Below are 17,427 nucleotides of genomic sequence, written 5' to 3'. Positions count from 1 at the left end.
TCTTGTGAATGGTGTTTGCAGGGCAGGGCCTACAGCCTGAGAACAAACTGGAAGCTGGTTGTTTATTTTTATTAACTCCTAGGTAATTCTAGCTAACAAAGAGTTATTGTATGAAATTTCACAAGCCCTGAGGTCCTGAGGGCTGGGTGGTGCAGGGGTTAAAAGCACCTCCTCCCCCACACCGCCCCAACCTAGCTAGGCTGAAGCCTGGGTTAGGTCACTGGTTGCAGAGAACTCGGGGGGTTGGACTCAAGGTGTCAAGTGCCTCCTTGCTGACGGGGTGGGGAGAGCTGTCCTCGTTCTGCTGGGGGTGCCTGCCTGGGGCCTGTCGTTGGCTGTGGGAACAGAGTCCTGGGAGTGAAGGGAGGAGAAGAGAGTGGGGCATGGAGGGGAGGGTGGAGTGCGGGCCCAGGGGCTGCTGCCTGGGAAACAGGCGCCTTCTCTCTCTCCGGCTTCATCCTCCTAAAGGCAGGGAGTTTGATCTGAGGGGATGGGAAACTAGGAATCTTCTAGTTTGCTGGTGCCCACGCTGGCGGGGCCAGTTTACAAGTGACCAGAATGAGGTATGTGGGAGTGGGTGGTAGGGATCCAGGAAGTCCTAGGGCAGAACTGATCCGCACCCCACTCGGCTGCCTTAACCATCTGCCCTAGGCTTTCAGAGCATTTAGCACTTATGCTGTGGCCTCCTGGCTGTGTGGACCATGGTCCAGGGCCTTAAAATCACCTGCTTTTGCTTTCCTCTAACCGGGGTCTCCCCTTGGCCTGAGAAGGCCCGGATCCTGGATTCCAGTCTTTCCTCCAAAAGCCCTTGTGGGTGTGTAATGTGCAGTTAGTCATCGTGTTAGGTAACTAGTCAAGCCTAGGAATAAAGAAGACTCACATTCATGTTGGACATGATAGTTTACAGAGAGCTTTTATATACATTTGGCATTTGAGCCTCACAATTCTTTAAGGTACTGTTTTTACACTCATTTTACAGACAGGGGCTTCCCTGGTGATCAGAGGGTAAAGGAATCTGCCTGCAATGCAGGAGACCCAGGTTCCATCCATGGGTTGGGAAGATCCCCTGGAGAAGGGAATGCCAACCCACTCCAGTATTCTTGCCTGGGAAATCCCGTGGACAGAGGAGCCTGGCGGGCTACAGTCCATAGTCACAAAGAGTCAGACACGACTGAGCAACTAACACTACAGATAGGAAACCTAAGACTTGAAGAAATTAAATGACTGTCCTAGAGCCACCAGCCAGTAAATAGTAGAGCCAGAGTCCCTCATCAGAATTTGCTCTTCTAAATTATAACTGCTGAGCATTGGTAACAAACTGGAAATGGGGTCATTCCTTCCTATACAATAAAATGAAATAAAGTAAAAGCTGTAGGTGAGCTAATAGCTCATTTTAACCGTTGTGATACCTCAGAGTTCGTCTGCTCGAGGCCAGATCTCCATTTATTGCTCTAAATCAAAACAATCCCCCTGAATGCCCAATGAGGCTCTCAAATTGAGAAGTTGATTTTCATCAGAGTAAATGAAGAATATTATTATATTTTACACGTCAATAAATCAATGTAGCCCTAATTTTGCCACGCAGGAAATCAATTCTGGTCTTTCTAAACCATCAAAGATGTTATGAACAAAGTAATTTCACAAATTATGGCAAGTAACACATTTATTGATGACTGCAGTTTAGGAATTTAGAGTCTGTGAGCACTGTAATATAATATGGTGCACTGGCATGAGCCGAGTGAAATACAGATTATATGGTGAGCCTGTGATGCATCATTCGCTATTAGTGGACTGGTAATAATTACTAGTTTCAAAGCAGCTCTTTCCATGTAATCTTTAGTCTCAATCGTAACAGCCCTTCTCATTGACATTACGATTACACTAGCTGCCCTCATGATCTAGAATATCTAGTTGATGGGAATACTAAAATGTGGTAGTGAAAACTGTATGTTGTGTGCTCATTATAAGATAAAATGCCATTTTCTCTGACCTGATGTATGAGAGAGAGGGGAGGGTAAAAGCCCAGTGTTAACATACTGTAGCATGATCACACTGGCTCTGAAAACAAAATTTGAGAAAGCTCAGGGCAGCAAAATAAAATGGACTTTCCTCATTTAAGCCTTTTCAAAGAGACCCAGATGAGATCCTTAATGGAGTGCTATAGGTTTTGGAATTTATTCATGGTGCCTGCAAAACCAGCACTGCTAATTATAGGTCCAGTCCTGGGTTTCAATAGAATATTATAAGGTAAAATACTATTTAAAGGCATTGGTAGTGATGAAAGTGTTAAGGACTTGCTTCAGCTGACAAATCTCCTTTTTACTTACCCAATTCAGATTGTCAGGCTAAATGTATGATAATAACACAGAGTCCTAGAGAGGCAAAGGAGAAAGCCACAGAGGGTCACGGTAGTTGGAACCAGATAGTTTTTTTCCTGCCTATTTAGGACCCAAGTCATTGTTCAACAACAACAAAAAATTTATGAAAATACTCTCAATGATGCTTTTTATTTCTCTTTGAAGCGAGGAGGCAAACAAAAATAGACAGATAATGTGATACTAATGTCAGCGTTTTCTTTCAAAATCTTTCTGCCTTTTTTTTTTTTTTCCTCCTTCCACATTAGGCAAATGTTTGAAACCTAATTTTGGTATCTTATCATCTAATCTTGTTAAGGAGATTTACCCAGGAGTGGGATATATTGAGTGAGATTATAAATGCATTGTAAAGTAAATTACAAGGTCAGGGCCGGGAGTCCACTATTCAGACAAGTGCTTGAGTGAGGCTGGCTTGTTTTGGAATACGAGTGTTTGGGGCTTCTGAGAAGATGCTGCCAGCTTCTCTTTCTGACTGGCTAAATGGAGGAATCATAATTGATTAATTCCTCATTCCTACTCTTTTAACTCCATGGTGAATTTTTCCCCTTTTCAAAAGTTACTGACAATTACTATCTGTGATCCTGTCTGACTCTTTGTGACCCTATGGACTGTAGCCCGCCAGGCTCCTCTGTCCATGGGATTCTCCAGGCACGAATACTGGAGTGGGTTGCCGTGCTCTCCTCCAGGGGATCTTCCCAACTCTTAAAAGGGGGAACCTAAGAATATGTCCCGCTTGTGTTTTAAGTGTCTTTTCTTGAAATTCCTGGGAAGTTACTGATGTTTCTCATCCTAGTCCTTGGGCCACCAGCATCTGTGCCCTTCTAAACGCTGAGATGACTGGTAAACTGTTAGTGACTCCCTTGATTTATATGTTTTTTTAATTTAGCTAGCTCCAAAAAAGAATGATTGGGAAGTCAAGCTGGCCCCTTCTTTGCCACGGCGGCATTTCCCACTCTCGGGTTCTTTTCAGCGAGAGAGAAATAATGTGACTTAAGCAGGGCCCCTCTCCAGACGGCTTGGCGACTGGCCAGAGAGTTGACTAGCTGAACTGTATCTTTCTGTTTCTTTCTCAACTGGAGCTGAGGCTCAGCCGAGGGCGCAGGATGTTGTATAATTTGGTTCACGTTGTTAGCCTCTCAAAATAATGAGGAGGAGGCCAGAGTAGCATTTCTCAGCCTGCTGCCCGTCATGGTGCTGGCTGCTTTAACTGTTCTTCAGTTCGGATGCCGTGTCTGCTTAAGTTGGCACCAGACACTCCTCCTAACTTCTCTAGACTTGCATTTGTTTGACTTGGGGGGACAACTCCTGAAGATTTGATACGGCCCATTGGTTAAGTCTGAATTAAATTTCTCTTTTGAGATTTTTTTGCAGCATCCCTTGAGATAAACATGGGAATCCCCACGGGGTGTTATGGAACCAGAATTAGGACTCACTGCCCCTCACACAGGCTGGGATGTGAGATGTTACTAGTCTCTCTTCCACGTAATTATTTCACAAGGACCTTCTCATGTTTAACAATATCAACAACTAGTGTGTTTCAGGAGAAGATTAAAAGCATTTCTAGGGCCATAGAGAATTGTAATGAGTTAACCTTCTCTTTTTTGATATCTCCATGAAATGATTGCCTATTTACAAAGTTTACCTGCCACCCAGGGGGTTTTAGGAAGCAGGAGAGTTTCCCTTAGGTCACCTTGTCCAAGTTCCTCACTTCATGGAGGAGGAAACAGAAACACAGAGATGAAATGGCTTGCCCCAAAAAACACAGCTGGTGAACGATTGGAAAATTCAGAAGATAGTTGTTGAACTTCCCTAGAATGTAGGAATCCTCATCCTCGAGCTTGGATTGGTCTAGGTTTTTCTTCTTTAAAGACTGGATTTAAAATGCTTAGCACTGAGTCAAATGGCAGGAAGACTGCTTTGACAGTCCCAATTGACAGCACCAATCCCCAGATGTACCAGCCCAATCTAGGCACAGGGGATAGGATCAGTGAGGGCTTAGGCCTTGGGGTTGACAGCTGGGGGCAGGGAAGGCTGGAGGTGGAACATAAATAAGCAATTGCTGATGCCCTCCTCGGTGATTAAACATTGATGTTGGTGTTGTATTATTTTGCAGGTAAAGATGAGCCCAGCAGCTACACATGTACAACTTGCAAACAGCCATTCACCAGTGCATGGTTTCTCTTGCAACACGCACAGAACACTCATGGATTAAGAATCTACTTAGAAAGCGAACACGGAAGTCCCCTGACCCCGCGGGTTGGTATCCCTTCAGGACTAGGTGCAGAATGTCCTTCCCAGCCACCTCTCCATGGGATTCATATTGCAGACAATAACCCCTTTAACCTGCTAAGAATACCAGGATCAGTATCCAGAGAGGCTTCCGGCCTGGCAGAAGGGCGCTTTCCACCCACTCCCCCCCTGTTTAGTCCACCACCGAGACATCACTTGGACCCCCACCGCATAGAGCGCCTGGGGGCGGAAGAGATGGCCCTGGCCACCCATCACCCGAGTGCCTTTGACAGGGTGCTGCGGTTGAATCCAATGGCTATGGAGCCTCCCGCCATGGATTTCTCTAGGAGACTTAGAGAGCTGGCAGGGAACACGTCTAGCCCACCGCTGTCCCCCGGCCGGCCCAGCCCTATGCAAAGGTTACTGCAACCATTCCAGCCAGGTAGCAAGCCGCCCTTCCTGGCGACGCCCCCCCTCCCTCCTCTGCAATCCGCCCCTCCTCCCTCCCAGCCCCCGGTCAAGTCCAAGTCGTGTGAGTTCTGCGGCAAGACGTTCAAATTTCAGAGCAACCTGGTGGTGCACCGGCGCAGCCACACGGGCGAGAAGCCCTACAAGTGCAACCTGTGCGACCACGCATGCACGCAGGCCAGCAAGCTGAAGCGCCACATGAAGACGCACATGCACAAGTCGTCCCCCATGACGGTCAAGTCGGACGACGGCCTCTCCACCGCCAGCTCCCCGGAACCGGGCACCAGCGACCTGGTGGGCAGCGCCAGCAGCGCGCTCAAGTCCGTGGTGGCCAAGTTCAAGAGCGAGAACGACCCCAACCTGATCCCGGAGAACGGGGACGAGGAGGACGAGGAGGACGACGAGGAAGAGGAGGAAGAGGAGGAAGAGGAGGAGGAGGAGCTGACGGAGAGCGAGAGGGTGGACTACGGCTTCGGGCTGAGCCTGGAGGCGGCGCGCCACCACGAGAACAGCTCGCGGGGCGCGGTGGTGGGCGTGGGCGACGAGGGCCGCCCCCTGCCGGACGTCATGCAGGGCATGGTGCTCAGCTCCATGCAGCACTTCAGCGAGGCCTTCCACCAGGTCCTGGGCGAGAAGCATAAACGCGGCCACCTGGCCGAGGCCGAGGGCCACAGGGACACTTGCGACGAAGACTCGGTGGCCGGCGAGTCGGACCGCATAGACGATGGCACTGTTAACGGCCGCGGCTGCTCCCCGGGTGAGTCGGCCTCGGGGGGTCTGTCCAAAAAGCTGCTGCTGGGCAGCCCCAGCTCGCTGAGCCCCTTCTCCAAGCGCATCAAGCTCGAGAAGGAGTTCGACCTGCCTCCCGCCGCGATGCCCAACACGGAGAACGTGTACTCGCAGTGGCTCGCCGGCTACGCAGCCTCCAGGCAGCTCAAAGATCCCTTCCTGAGCTTCGGAGACTCCAGACAATCGCCTTTCGCCTCCTCGTCGGAGCACTCCTCGGAGAACGGGAGCTTGCGCTTCTCCACGCCGCCCGGGGAGCTGGACGGAGGGATCTCGGGGCGCAGCGGCACGGGAAGTGGAGGGAGCACGCCCCATATTAGTGGTCCGGGCCCGGGCAGGCCCAGCTCAAAAGAGGGCAGACGCAGCGACACTTGTGAGTACTGTGGGAAAGTCTTCAAGAACTGTAGCAATCTCACTGTCCACAGGAGAAGCCACACGGGCGAAAGGCCTTATAAGTGCGAGCTGTGCAACTATGCCTGCGCCCAGAGTAGCAAGCTCACCAGGCACATGAAAACGCATGGCCAGGTGGGGAAGGACGTTTACAAATGTGAAATTTGTAAGATGCCTTTTAGCGTGTACAGTACTCTGGAGAAACACATGAAAAAATGGCACAGTGATCGAGTGTTGAATAATGATATAAAAACTGAATAGAGGTATATGAACACCCCCTCCCTCACTCCCACCTGCCACCTCCTTTTTTCACCACTCCCCGCCCCCCCTTCCCCATCGCCCTCCAGCCCCACAACCTGTAGGATTTTTTTCTAGTCCCATGTGATTTAAACAAACAAACAAACAGAAGTAACGGAAGCTAAGAAAATGAGAGTGCTTGTCACCAGCACACCTGTTGTTTTTTTTTTTTTTTCTTTTTTTCTTTTTCTTTTTTTCCTTTATGTTCTCACCGTTTGAATGCATGATCTGTATGGGGCAATACTATTGCATTTTACGCAAACTTTGAGCCTTTCTCTTGTGCAATAATTTACATGTTGTGTATGTTTTTTTTTTTTTTTTCTTTTTTAAACTTAGACAGCATGTATGGTATGTTACGGCTATTTTAAATTGTCCCCGATTCGTTGCTGAGAAAACACCGTTGCTGTTTCCAGTTCCGTTCTGAGAGAAAAAGAGAGAGAGAGAGAAAAGACCATGCTGCATACATTCTGTAATACATATCATGTACAGTTTTCTTTTATAACGTGAGGAGGAAAAACAGTCTTTGGATTAACCCTCTATAGACAGAATAGATGGCACTGAAAGAAAATCTCTACACGGTAAATGTCTGTCTCTAAAGGGTTAAATATTATCAATTGGAGAGGAAGAAAAGGCCTTGAATTGACAAATTAACAGAAAAAAAGTTTATTCTCTCATTTGGTTTTAAAATATGAGTGCCTTGGATCTATTAAAACCACGTTGATGGTTCTTTCTACTTGTTATAAACTTGTAGCTTAAATCAGCATTGGGTGAGGTAATAAACCTTAGGACCTAGAGTATAATTCTATATTGTATTTCTCACAACAATGGCTACCTAAAAATATGACCCGTTGTCCTAGTTAATCATCATTTTCCCTTTCGTTTAATCTTGTAAGCAAAACTGATTATACCAGTATAAAAGCTATTTTGCTCCTGGTGAGAGCTTAAAAAAAAATGGGCTGTTTTGCCCAAAGTTTTATTTTTTTTAACTGATGATTAAATTGAATGTGCAACGTGCAAAGGCCCTGAAACATGATTAAATACATTAGTAAGGAATTCATTTTATGAAGATAACTTGTTTTAAATAATGTCTTTTGAAGAAAAGTTCTGGCATCAGAAGAAATAGATCCAGACCTACTTGGTTGTCAAATGGACAATCGAACAATAAACGTTAGGACCTCGAATAGCATGTTAAAAAGAAGAGACTGACAATAAGGTTTGACAGAGGGTAACAGAGGGGGAAAAATATGTGATTTATTAGCACAACATGGTACTCTTTGCCATTTTAAACTAGAACAGGTGTATAAGCTAATATTGATACAATGATGATTAACTATGAATTCTTAAGACTTGTGTTTAAATGTGACATTCTTAAAAAAGAAGAAAAAATTTTAAGAGTAGCAGGATATATGTCTGTGCTCCCTAAAAGTTGTACTTCATTTCTTTTCCATACACTGTGTGCTATTTGTGTTAACATGAAAGAGGATTCATTGTTTTTATTTTATTTTTTTAATTTTTTCTTTTCTTTTCTTTTCTTTTTTATTAAGCTAGCATCTGCCCGAGTTGGTGTTCAAATAGCACTTGACTCTGCCTGTAATATCTGTATCTTCTCTCTAATCAGAGATACAGAGGTTGAGTATAAAATAAACCTGCTCAGATAGGACAATTAAGTGCACTGTACAATTTTCCCAGTTTACAGGTCTATGCTTAAGGGAAAAGTTGCAAGAATGCTGAAAAAAATAATTTGAACACAATCTCATTGATGAGCATTTTTAAAAAAAAAAACTAAAAAAAAAAAAACTTTGCCAGCCATTTACTTGACTAATGAGCTTACTTACTCGGACTCAACATTGCAAGCGCTGTGAATGGAAAACAGAATACACTTACCATAGAGATGAATGATTGCTTTCGCTTCTACAGTGCAAGGATTTTTTGTACAAAACTTTTTTAAATATAAATGTTAAGAAAAAAATTTTTTAAAAAAACACTTCATTATGTTTAGGGGGGAACTGCATTTTAGGGTTCCATTGTCTTGGTGGTGTTACAAGACTTGTTATCCATTTAAAAATGGTAGTGGAAATTCTATGCCTTGGATACACACCGCTCTTCAGGTTGTAAAAAAAAAAAAAAACATACATTGGGGAAAGGTTTAAGATTATATAGTACTTAAATATAGGAAAATGCACACTCATGTTGATTCCTATGCTAAAACACATTTATGGTCTTTTTTCTGTATTTCTAGAATGGTATTTGAATTAAATGTTCATCTAGTGTTAGGCACTATAGTATTTATATTGAAGCTTGTATTTTTAACTGTTGCTTGTTCTCTTAAAAGGTATCAATGTACCTTTTTTGGTAGTGGAAAAAAAAAAGACAGGCTGCCACAGTATATTTTTTTAATTTGGCAGGATAATATAGTGCAAATTATTTGTATGCTTCAAAAAAAAGAGAGAGAAACAAAAAAGTGTGACATTGTACAGATGAAAAGCCATATAATGGCGGTCTGGGGGAGCCTGCTAGAATGTCACACGGATGGCTGTCATAGGGGTTGTACATATCCTTTTTGTTCCTTTTTCCTGCTGCCATACTGTATGCAGTACTGCAAGCTAATAACGTTGGTTTGTTATGTAGTGTGCTTTTTGTCCCTTTCCTTCTCTCACCCTACATTCCAGCATCTTACCTTCATATGCAGTAAAAGAAAGAAAGAAAAAAAAAAAAGGAAAAAAAAAACAAAACAATGTTTTGCAGTTTTTTTCATTGCCAAAAACTAAATGGTGCTTTATATTTAGATTGGAAAGAATTTCATATGCAAAGCATATTAAAGAGAAAGCCCGCTTTAGTCAATACTTTTTTGTAAATGGCAATGCAGAATATTTTGTTATTGGCCTTTTCTATTCCTGTAATGAAAGCTGTTTGTCGTAACTTGAAATTTTATCTTTTACTATGGGAGTCACTATTTATTATTGCTTATGTGCCCTGTTCAAAACAGAGGCACTTAATTTGATCTTTTATTTTTCTTTGTTTTTATTTTTTTTTTATTTGGATGACCAAAGGTCATTACAACCTGGCTTTTTATTGTATTTGTTTCTGGTCTTTGTTAAGTTCTATTGGAAAAACCACTGTCTGTGTTTTTTTGGCAGTTGTCTGCATTAACCTGTTCATACACCCATTTTGTCCCTTTATTGAAAAAAATAAAAAAATTAAAGTACACAATGTAAGCTTCTTGTGTCCTCATTTGACACACTCTGTAAATTACTTTCAAGAAAATAACAGGTTTTAAGAGAAGGCCAGTCAGTCTTTTTCAGGATTATTTCTATGGGCATTTTGATGCGTGTATTATACCATAAAGGAACATAAAGTACTTACTACATTAAAATAGACATATCTCAAGCCATGGAAATAGTTTTTAGACTTTATAGTTCTAGAATAATTTTCAAGAAATGGAAAGTGTTTTCAGTCTGATGTTAAAAACTCCCTCCATCTCTTAGCCGTAATCCATTCATATATAAATGAAAAACTTACTGGTAATAGCATCTTAAACTTTTATTCCCTCTGGATTTTTTTTGCTGTTCTTGTCTGAAAGTTCTTTTCTATTCTCCCAACCTGCCCTATGGTAGAATATAATGTAAAAAAGGTTTTTTATTTTTTTAAATTCAGCTCTTTTCTTTCCGAGTAAGAGTCTTTCCTCATACCCAGAATAACCCCACCCCTCAAATCTAAAAATCCAGAAATGAAAGCATCAGGTATAAAAAGAGAGAAAAAGAAAGCAGTAACTAGGAGTTTAGCCCACTTTGGCTAAATGTGTGGAATCAGCCACTGATTTCCTGAGATACCTGAAGGTTTGCTCTGTGATTCTAAGAGCCTAAGGGACCCTAGATGGGACAGATGTTTTAGCTGCTTTTACAGTCTTTTTGACTGATAGCAGATGAGAGTGGGAATACCCTTTAGTTATCTTTTGGCCTACCAACAGACTTATAAAATGAAGCAACATCTTTGAAAAGCAAGTTAGGTCTGTCTTAAAAGCCCCTCCTTAGAAATCTGTGTTGTCAGTTTTACAAATACTGCATGTTGCAGCATCTACACACACACCTCTGTGATACTGTCTCCCTGTTCCCAGTGTAGATGAATGGATACGACATTGTTCTTATTTTTGTAAAAACCAAAACAAAAGCCATTCTGTTGTCTTGTGGTAGCATTTCTGTTGCTCAACTCTTATGCCCTGGTGCCTTGTGAGGTGGCCTTTTCACGGAATACCTTTTGTCTGAGGCAAGAATAGTTTTATCTTTCTAAAATACAGGGAAAGTAGGTGTACTTTTTTTAAAAGTCTGATTGGGTGGAAAGCAGAGGGGCAGAGAGGAATCCGGTAAGAGATGATTTGGGAGAGTATAGTGGAGGAGCTGGGTGGCATGAGGGGGTACTTACAGAACGTGATAGTTGGCAGTGAAGTGAGGGGAGATGTATGTGTTTTAGATAAGTTTGCTTCACCAATGCAACCAGAATGCTGTTCAAGACATAGAGAAATAGTCTTCATTGCCATGCCAGCTTCAGATACGGTGACTTCTGCTTCACCATATTAAATGTCCATAAAACTGCTGTGTGTCCCTATCACTCCTTTATTAGGCGCTGTGAGTACAGCTGTGCAGGTTTTATATACAGTATTCATTTTAATTTCTCAGTATATGACGCTCTTAGTGTAATTAGGTTTTGCATCCTGACAGACAGAATTAATGGTGGATACTGTATGCTTGTATGCTCAAATTTCTTAAATCAAATGGGGACTGGGGAGGGGTGCAAACATCTGGTGATAAATCACAAATTGCGTTTGATTTACATAATCCCAAAGTTAAATAAATTTATTGGGAGACAGATTCTTCAGGGTTCTCAATCTCCTGACTTATTGAAACCCTCCTATAAAATATTATTCCTGAAGCTGTGTGAATAATAGAAGCCTGAAAACCTAGGCAACAGGAAGATAGCTTATAAATGACATCTTGCATCCGGAACACTAAAATTAAAAATCTTAATTTAAATAATAAAAAACATTTCCAACAGTAGATGAATTCATAATAAAGTTTTTTAAAACAAAGAAATAATAAGGATGAACACATTTCAGGATTCTCAAGTTAAATTTATGTGATACCCCTGATGTGTTGAATGCAGTGTTCTCTACATACTTGAATGCCTGGTGCTTAAAATGTTCTCTTTTATCTTCATTTTGAAAACAATAAACAGGAGTACAGTAAATAACTATGTCTCACAGATTTTAACTGAGACACTCTGCCTTACATGTAGTACCTTCATCCCAAAACCACGTACCGTTCTCTCTCTGTTTAGGATTTACAAAAAGAGTGAGACGGACCTATTTTAAAGGTTGCTAAGAAGTAAGATTGGTTCTTCATTTGTACCAGCACTGGCAGGAAGTGTGAAGTAGCTGAGTTTTTTCCCAGGGCATTCTGTGATAGAACTGTTTATTTAAATACCATTTCTGTATATGCAATAAGTTCATCCTGTATATATTCATAATGCTGGAAGTGAGAACTTGAAAGGAAGTAGCGGTGGGAGTTAGATATCATTTCATTTGGGGAAATAAGGAAATGAGATGGTTTGTTCACAGACACTAAAAGTTTGTTCAAAGGTATTGGGATATGTCAGGCCTTCCTGAAAAGGAGTTGAGAGGCCTCAGACCCCATGCTGTCCTTCTTCAAACACTTTACTCTCTGAGAGTGAGGGAGGAAATTCAGAATTTTCATTTTTTAAACCTCTCCCCTGCTCCATGATTTCCTATGACTGTGTTGTAATCGTGTGTTCTTCATTATGATTTGTTCCTCCATTGTCGCTGGGCCTGGTGTTTTCAAGAATGTTCACTTCTATACTCTTTTTTTTCTCCCCCCACCCCCCAGACTTCCCATTTAAAAAGAAAAAAAATTGTGGGACTTTTGCTGGTATAAGGATGGGATTGGCAGTGCTCTTTAAACCTTCTTGGAAAAATGTTTTTTAAAAGATTGTTAGCATTTAAAAGGCGTTAGTCACTTAGCAAATTTTCCTGTCTTCTAAGGCCCTGCCACCTTCCCAATTAAGAATAAATGAACCCCTTTTTAGAGACATGGACATCAGAACACAGATGGAATTGGGATGATGTACATTTATTCCAGGGCTGCTTTAGCTACAAATGGTAGACATGGGTTGTTGGGTCTGCACTTTTGCTTGCTGTCATCTTGTTATCCCATTAGGCCACTGTTTCATTTAGTAAAACACATGGCCAATAAATCAGCCTTTAGGGGGATGGGCCTGTTTCTCTCTCTCTCTCTATTTCCCAGTGTCATTCATGATCATGGGAGGTGATCAATTCCTCCCTTTCACGTGGGAAAGGAGACCAATACAGTTCACAGGGGTCACTGTACTCAAGAACCTAAACTTGGCGGAACGCAACTCAATGGTTGATCCAAATACTGTTTTTCCTTTCTGTGAAGTGATAAAGGGAGCATTTATCAGGTCTTTACAAGATGGCAGAATAGGCAATTTAAGCCAGTTCCTCAAGGTCTGTCCTCTAAAGCAGGGCCCCCAAATCCATGGGTTGCGGGGGGGAGGGGGGCTGTGTTTTTAAATAATGGTGGATGTGGTACATGCCCATACTAGCTATATACTTTGTCTGTTAGGATTTTAAATATCGGTAGCAGGCTGACAAAGTGGCTTGATGAGGGTATCAGCGAAAGGAGCTTCAACGACAGTGACTTAGGGCTGGGCCCGGAATGGGGATTCCCCAGAGCCCACCTGGATACAGCAGGCCCCTCAGCTCAGGTCTCCACGCTCAGGGGGGTTTTCGGAAAGCAGCCGAGCTCCAGACCCTGGGGCCTCCTGCGGCGCCAAGTCAGGGGAGAGGAGGCCCCAGGCCCCTGCTTCGGGTCGCCATGGCAACGAAGCCTGGAATGCCACAGTGGTAGCCCTCTTCCTCGGCACATCCCACATCCGGACTCCCAGTTCTGCTGCTTCAAGTCAATGTACACAGCAAGGGAGGAGCCCCGAAGGAAAATAACCACTCCCTTCTTCCCTCCATCACTGCCTTGCCCCCTTACAAAAAGAAAAAAAAGAAAAGAAAACTGCATGTTTGAAAGAAACTACAGGCAGTTTTTGGTGCCATTTGGGAGCAACTGTTTTGAGTTCTGGTTTCCTCTTCAGAAATTTGTTCGCCTCTTGTAAATCGTTGGCTGCTTTGACGTTGAACTTGATAACATTTCATGTTTTCGTTGTGCTGCTTTTACATCAATTTTTATTTTTTTGTTTCTTTATAATTTTATTATTATTTTAAGGAAATGTCCCCCTCCCTCCCCCCTCCCCTGTTCTCCTCAACCAAAGGACTGTTTCCTACTCAGTTTGCTCAGCCATAAGGGCAAGTGTTTCCTTCCAGGTGTGTCCCCAGCTTATTAGAACTATCCTGGGATGGGGAGGGGGTCTGGGTCCTTTGGGGGAGGAGGGGAGAGAGGTGTGGGAAAGAACTCAGAGGTCAGAGATGTGGGGGAGGTGGGGAGATTCAGGTTTAAATCATGCTTAAGATGCCGGTGGCTCAACCTGTGTTTAAGTTGTAATTTTTAAAAAGCTAGTTAGAGAACAGAAAATCACTGGGCCAAGTCACACCTGTATTTTTTTTTTTTTCCTCCCTCCTCTGTCTCCAACCTCCTTCTAGGTTCTTCACACACCCCCATTCGGCGTAGTGCCCAGAGAGCTCAAGATGTGTGGCAGTTTTCGGATGGAAGCTCGAGAACCCTTAAGTTCTGAGAAAATTTGAACCCCCAGGGGCGGGGTGGACGTGAGCCGCCCAGCCGACATCTGCGTGGTCTGTCATCCTGCTAGTTTGTGATGTTTTCTGACAGTAGCCTCCAAGAAGCCGTTGTGCGAAGACAGAGTCCTGCAGTGTCCTTCCTGCCCGGGCCTGCAGTGTCATTTTATTTATATTTTTTAATAAAAAGTAAAAACAAAAAAACAGACCCACATTGGAACAGTGAATCAGTCCCCTAGAGAGGGTCTGTGGACCACCGCTGCCCCTCCGAGACCAGCCAACCCAATTCCCTGTCTTGTGGAAATGAGCATGAGTTCCCCAAACCCCTTGTTTCTATACATTCTATGTTGTCTTTTAAGAAGTGTGCTTAACATTGACACAATAAATGTTGGAGCTTTAGGTGGTGTTTGTTTGTTCTTTAATTATTAATGCTTATGAGACAATGCAGCTGCTTTAGAACTGTGTTTCTGAACCCATGTCCTGCAGACACCCATCAGGTGGGAAGGAGGGACAGATCTGAGGGATGGGTAGGAGGTGTAGGAGGGGAAATAGGTTACTGCTTATCAAATGGCATAAATTTTCAAGGAGAATCAAAATGCAAAACCTGGGAATAAATCATAGCAATATCATAATTAATGTAGTAGTAGTGTTGCTGTTTATTAATGCTGAAGTGTAGTTTTCCTAACTGTCTGACTTACAATTTGCATACCATTAAATAATGCATAATTATGGCACGCTGAATTCTGTTTCTCAAATATATGCTTTTGGTGGCTACTATGCAGGATTTGAGTTTGTCTTTTAATTTAGTTCAAGAAAGATAATGTCACTGGGTTAGTGGTAAATCCCAAAGAAGGTGATGAATATCAGTAGTTGTTTATTAAATATTCTAATTTTAGGTTCCCAAACCTTCAGCAAATATATCTTAGCGCAGACAAACAAACAAAACATAAAACTTCTTTATTACTCACACCAGGAAATTTGGGGCAGATTTTATAAGGGGAAAAGATGATAGGAGGAAGGAGTTCCACATCAGAACACTCTATTATGATCATAATAGCACCCTATTCCTTAGAAATTAGTGTCACAAATAAGTTAGGTCTACAAATGAGTGATAAAAATTCCTTCTGGCTCAGTTAATTTGCAAAGAACTTTTCTCACTTTGGTGTTTTCTATTGCCTAGAGATCCAGACGAGAACTAGAGACAATATAGCATATTAAAATAGGTTTATAAATAATAGAACTCAGACACCTGTGTGTTGCAGATTTACATATTGGCTGTGAACGCAAGTGGGGAAAATCTTACCCACTCACCCTCTGGCTAGGTTACCTAGCCTAGTGAGAAGACAGCAAAATAATTGGCATCTGGATTCTTTCCTGCTTATTCATCATAAATAATGACTCCTCACAGTTGTGTGCTGCCTTATGTATGATATGGTGCTTTCATATTCATTGTTTCATCTGATCCTCAATGGAATAGATCTCAAGACTCCCACTTTGTGGATGAGAAGACTGAGGCTTACCAAAGTTAAGGGCTTGCCCAAAGCCATGTCATTGAGGAGAGTAGAGAAGCCAGTGTTCTGGTGTCTTGTCAGCTTAATTCCACGGAACTCTGTGACTGGTCAAAAGGGTTGTCTCTTACGATGTTAGCACACAAGCCGTAAATGTTCACCAACACACACACACGTATGTCTCTCACTCAGAGATTGAGGATGTCGACTATAAGGGCACACAGAGACGTCTTTTCCTACAACCACTGTGCACACTGCAGAGGGGAGCTTGGAGCAAGCATCCCTTCTTGCCATCTCCTTTCCCCAGTGACTTTTCCATGACAAATATCTCTGGTCGATAAGGTGGCCTAGATGGATTTTTGAGAGTTCCTCTCATCTAGGTGAGATGGGACCTCCAGACAAGGGTTATTTTTTGGAGGAACATTCCCTGCCCCACGTTCTGCCTCTGTTACTGAAACCTCAGACCATTAGGGATTCCGGGACGGCGTCTTCCCTGAACGTGCTAAGCCCCTTGCCAATACCTAGAAAATAACTCTGCTTCACAAAGGAGACCCGACTGAAATAGAACAAACAATCCTTGATTTGGGGACAACTTCAGCCTTGGTGCTTGCTACACTTTGATTTCTGATCTGTGTATTTCCACCTCTACCTCTTATTTCTTCTTGGAGTCAGTATGTAAATAAATGGTATCTCTAGAAGTAGGATGGGGGTATGGCTAGGGAGAGGAGAGGGAGTGGGTAAAGGATATATTTTTCTTAGTCCTCCTTTTGGAGAAGAAAGATCCCTCACTGAAGCAAACAAACAAAAAACAAACCAACCCCAAACTCCAAACTCCACATATCTTCCCCCATACCCTTTTTCACTGAAAGAAAATAAAAATTCATTTTTGAAATTAATTGTGAGATGATGGTGGTACACTAGGGCTAGAACTTTTGAAAGCCCATGCAAGATGGCTGATTTGCGAAGACATTTCCCTGTGTGATATGCCAAGGTCATGATTCTCCATGAATGGTGGAAGCAGCTGAAGGGAGTGACAAATCTGATCGGGGTGCTCACTCTGCCCTCGCCCCAGAGGGAAACTTCAAATTGCAGAGAGATTAATTGGTTGCCGGGCATGTGCCAAGCATGGACTGGAGGACACAGTCCCGGGTTCTCAGGAAGGTAGGGACCAAATTCTGGACATTGTTTTCACCCTCCCAAGCCTGGTCTATGAACATTAATTCTGTGGTCTGTCCAGATTGTCACACTAAACAAAAACTTCTGTTAGCTGTCTGGGTCCATGGTGGCGGATACTCCGTAGCTTCTATAGCATCCAGCACCAGGCCATTTGAATGTTGGTGGTGCTGGAGAGAAAAGTGATTATATCAAAACTGGTGATAAAAAAGAAACAAACAAAAACAAAAATGGTGGTAATGAAAAATCTTAGGGAAGAAGAGCAATCTTGGATCCTACTGAGGTCTAATTGAGTGCCCAAACCTCGGCTAAATGTATCCTGGGCATTTTTACTTGGAGTTTTCCAGAGTATTTGTATTAAAGTCCCATCTTTCAAGCAGTAAGAAATATCTTTCCAGTTTTTTTGTGTGCTGACATGATTTTCTTTTTT

General features: G+C 42.9%; 1 protein-coding gene across 6 annotated transcripts in view; it reads left to right on the top strand.

Annotated features, from left to right (window-relative positions):
- BCL11A (BAF chromatin remodeling complex subunit BCL11A) overlaps nt 1–14,715 on the top strand; it is a 100,171-nt gene extending 85,456 nt beyond the window's left edge. For 2 of the 6 annotated variants that reach the window (XM_043468629.1, XM_043468631.1), the window contains exons 4-5: nt 4,489–6,231; nt 14,224–14,715. In XM_043468629.1, the coding sequence (XP_043324564.1) occupies nt 4,489–6,231; nt 14,224–14,315 (1,835 nt within the window). In that variant the 3' untranslated portion in view covers nt 14,316–14,715. Of the gene's footprint in view, nt 1–4,488; nt 9,259–14,223 lie in introns of those variants that run through there. The other 4 variants (XM_043468627.1, XM_043468626.1, XM_043468628.1 and 1 more) reach the window with 3 other exon arrangements.
- Nucleotides 14,716–17,427: the final 2,712 nt, after the last annotated feature.

This window comes from Cervus canadensis, chromosome 5 (genome assembly GCF_019320065.1).
Source record: "Cervus canadensis isolate Bull #8, Minnesota chromosome 5, ASM1932006v1, whole genome shotgun sequence".
NCBI lineage: Eukaryota > Metazoa > Chordata > Mammalia > Artiodactyla > Cervidae > Cervus > Cervus canadensis.
Note: the sequence above shows the minus strand (reverse complement) of the source record. Positions and strands in the feature narration are given on the sequence as shown.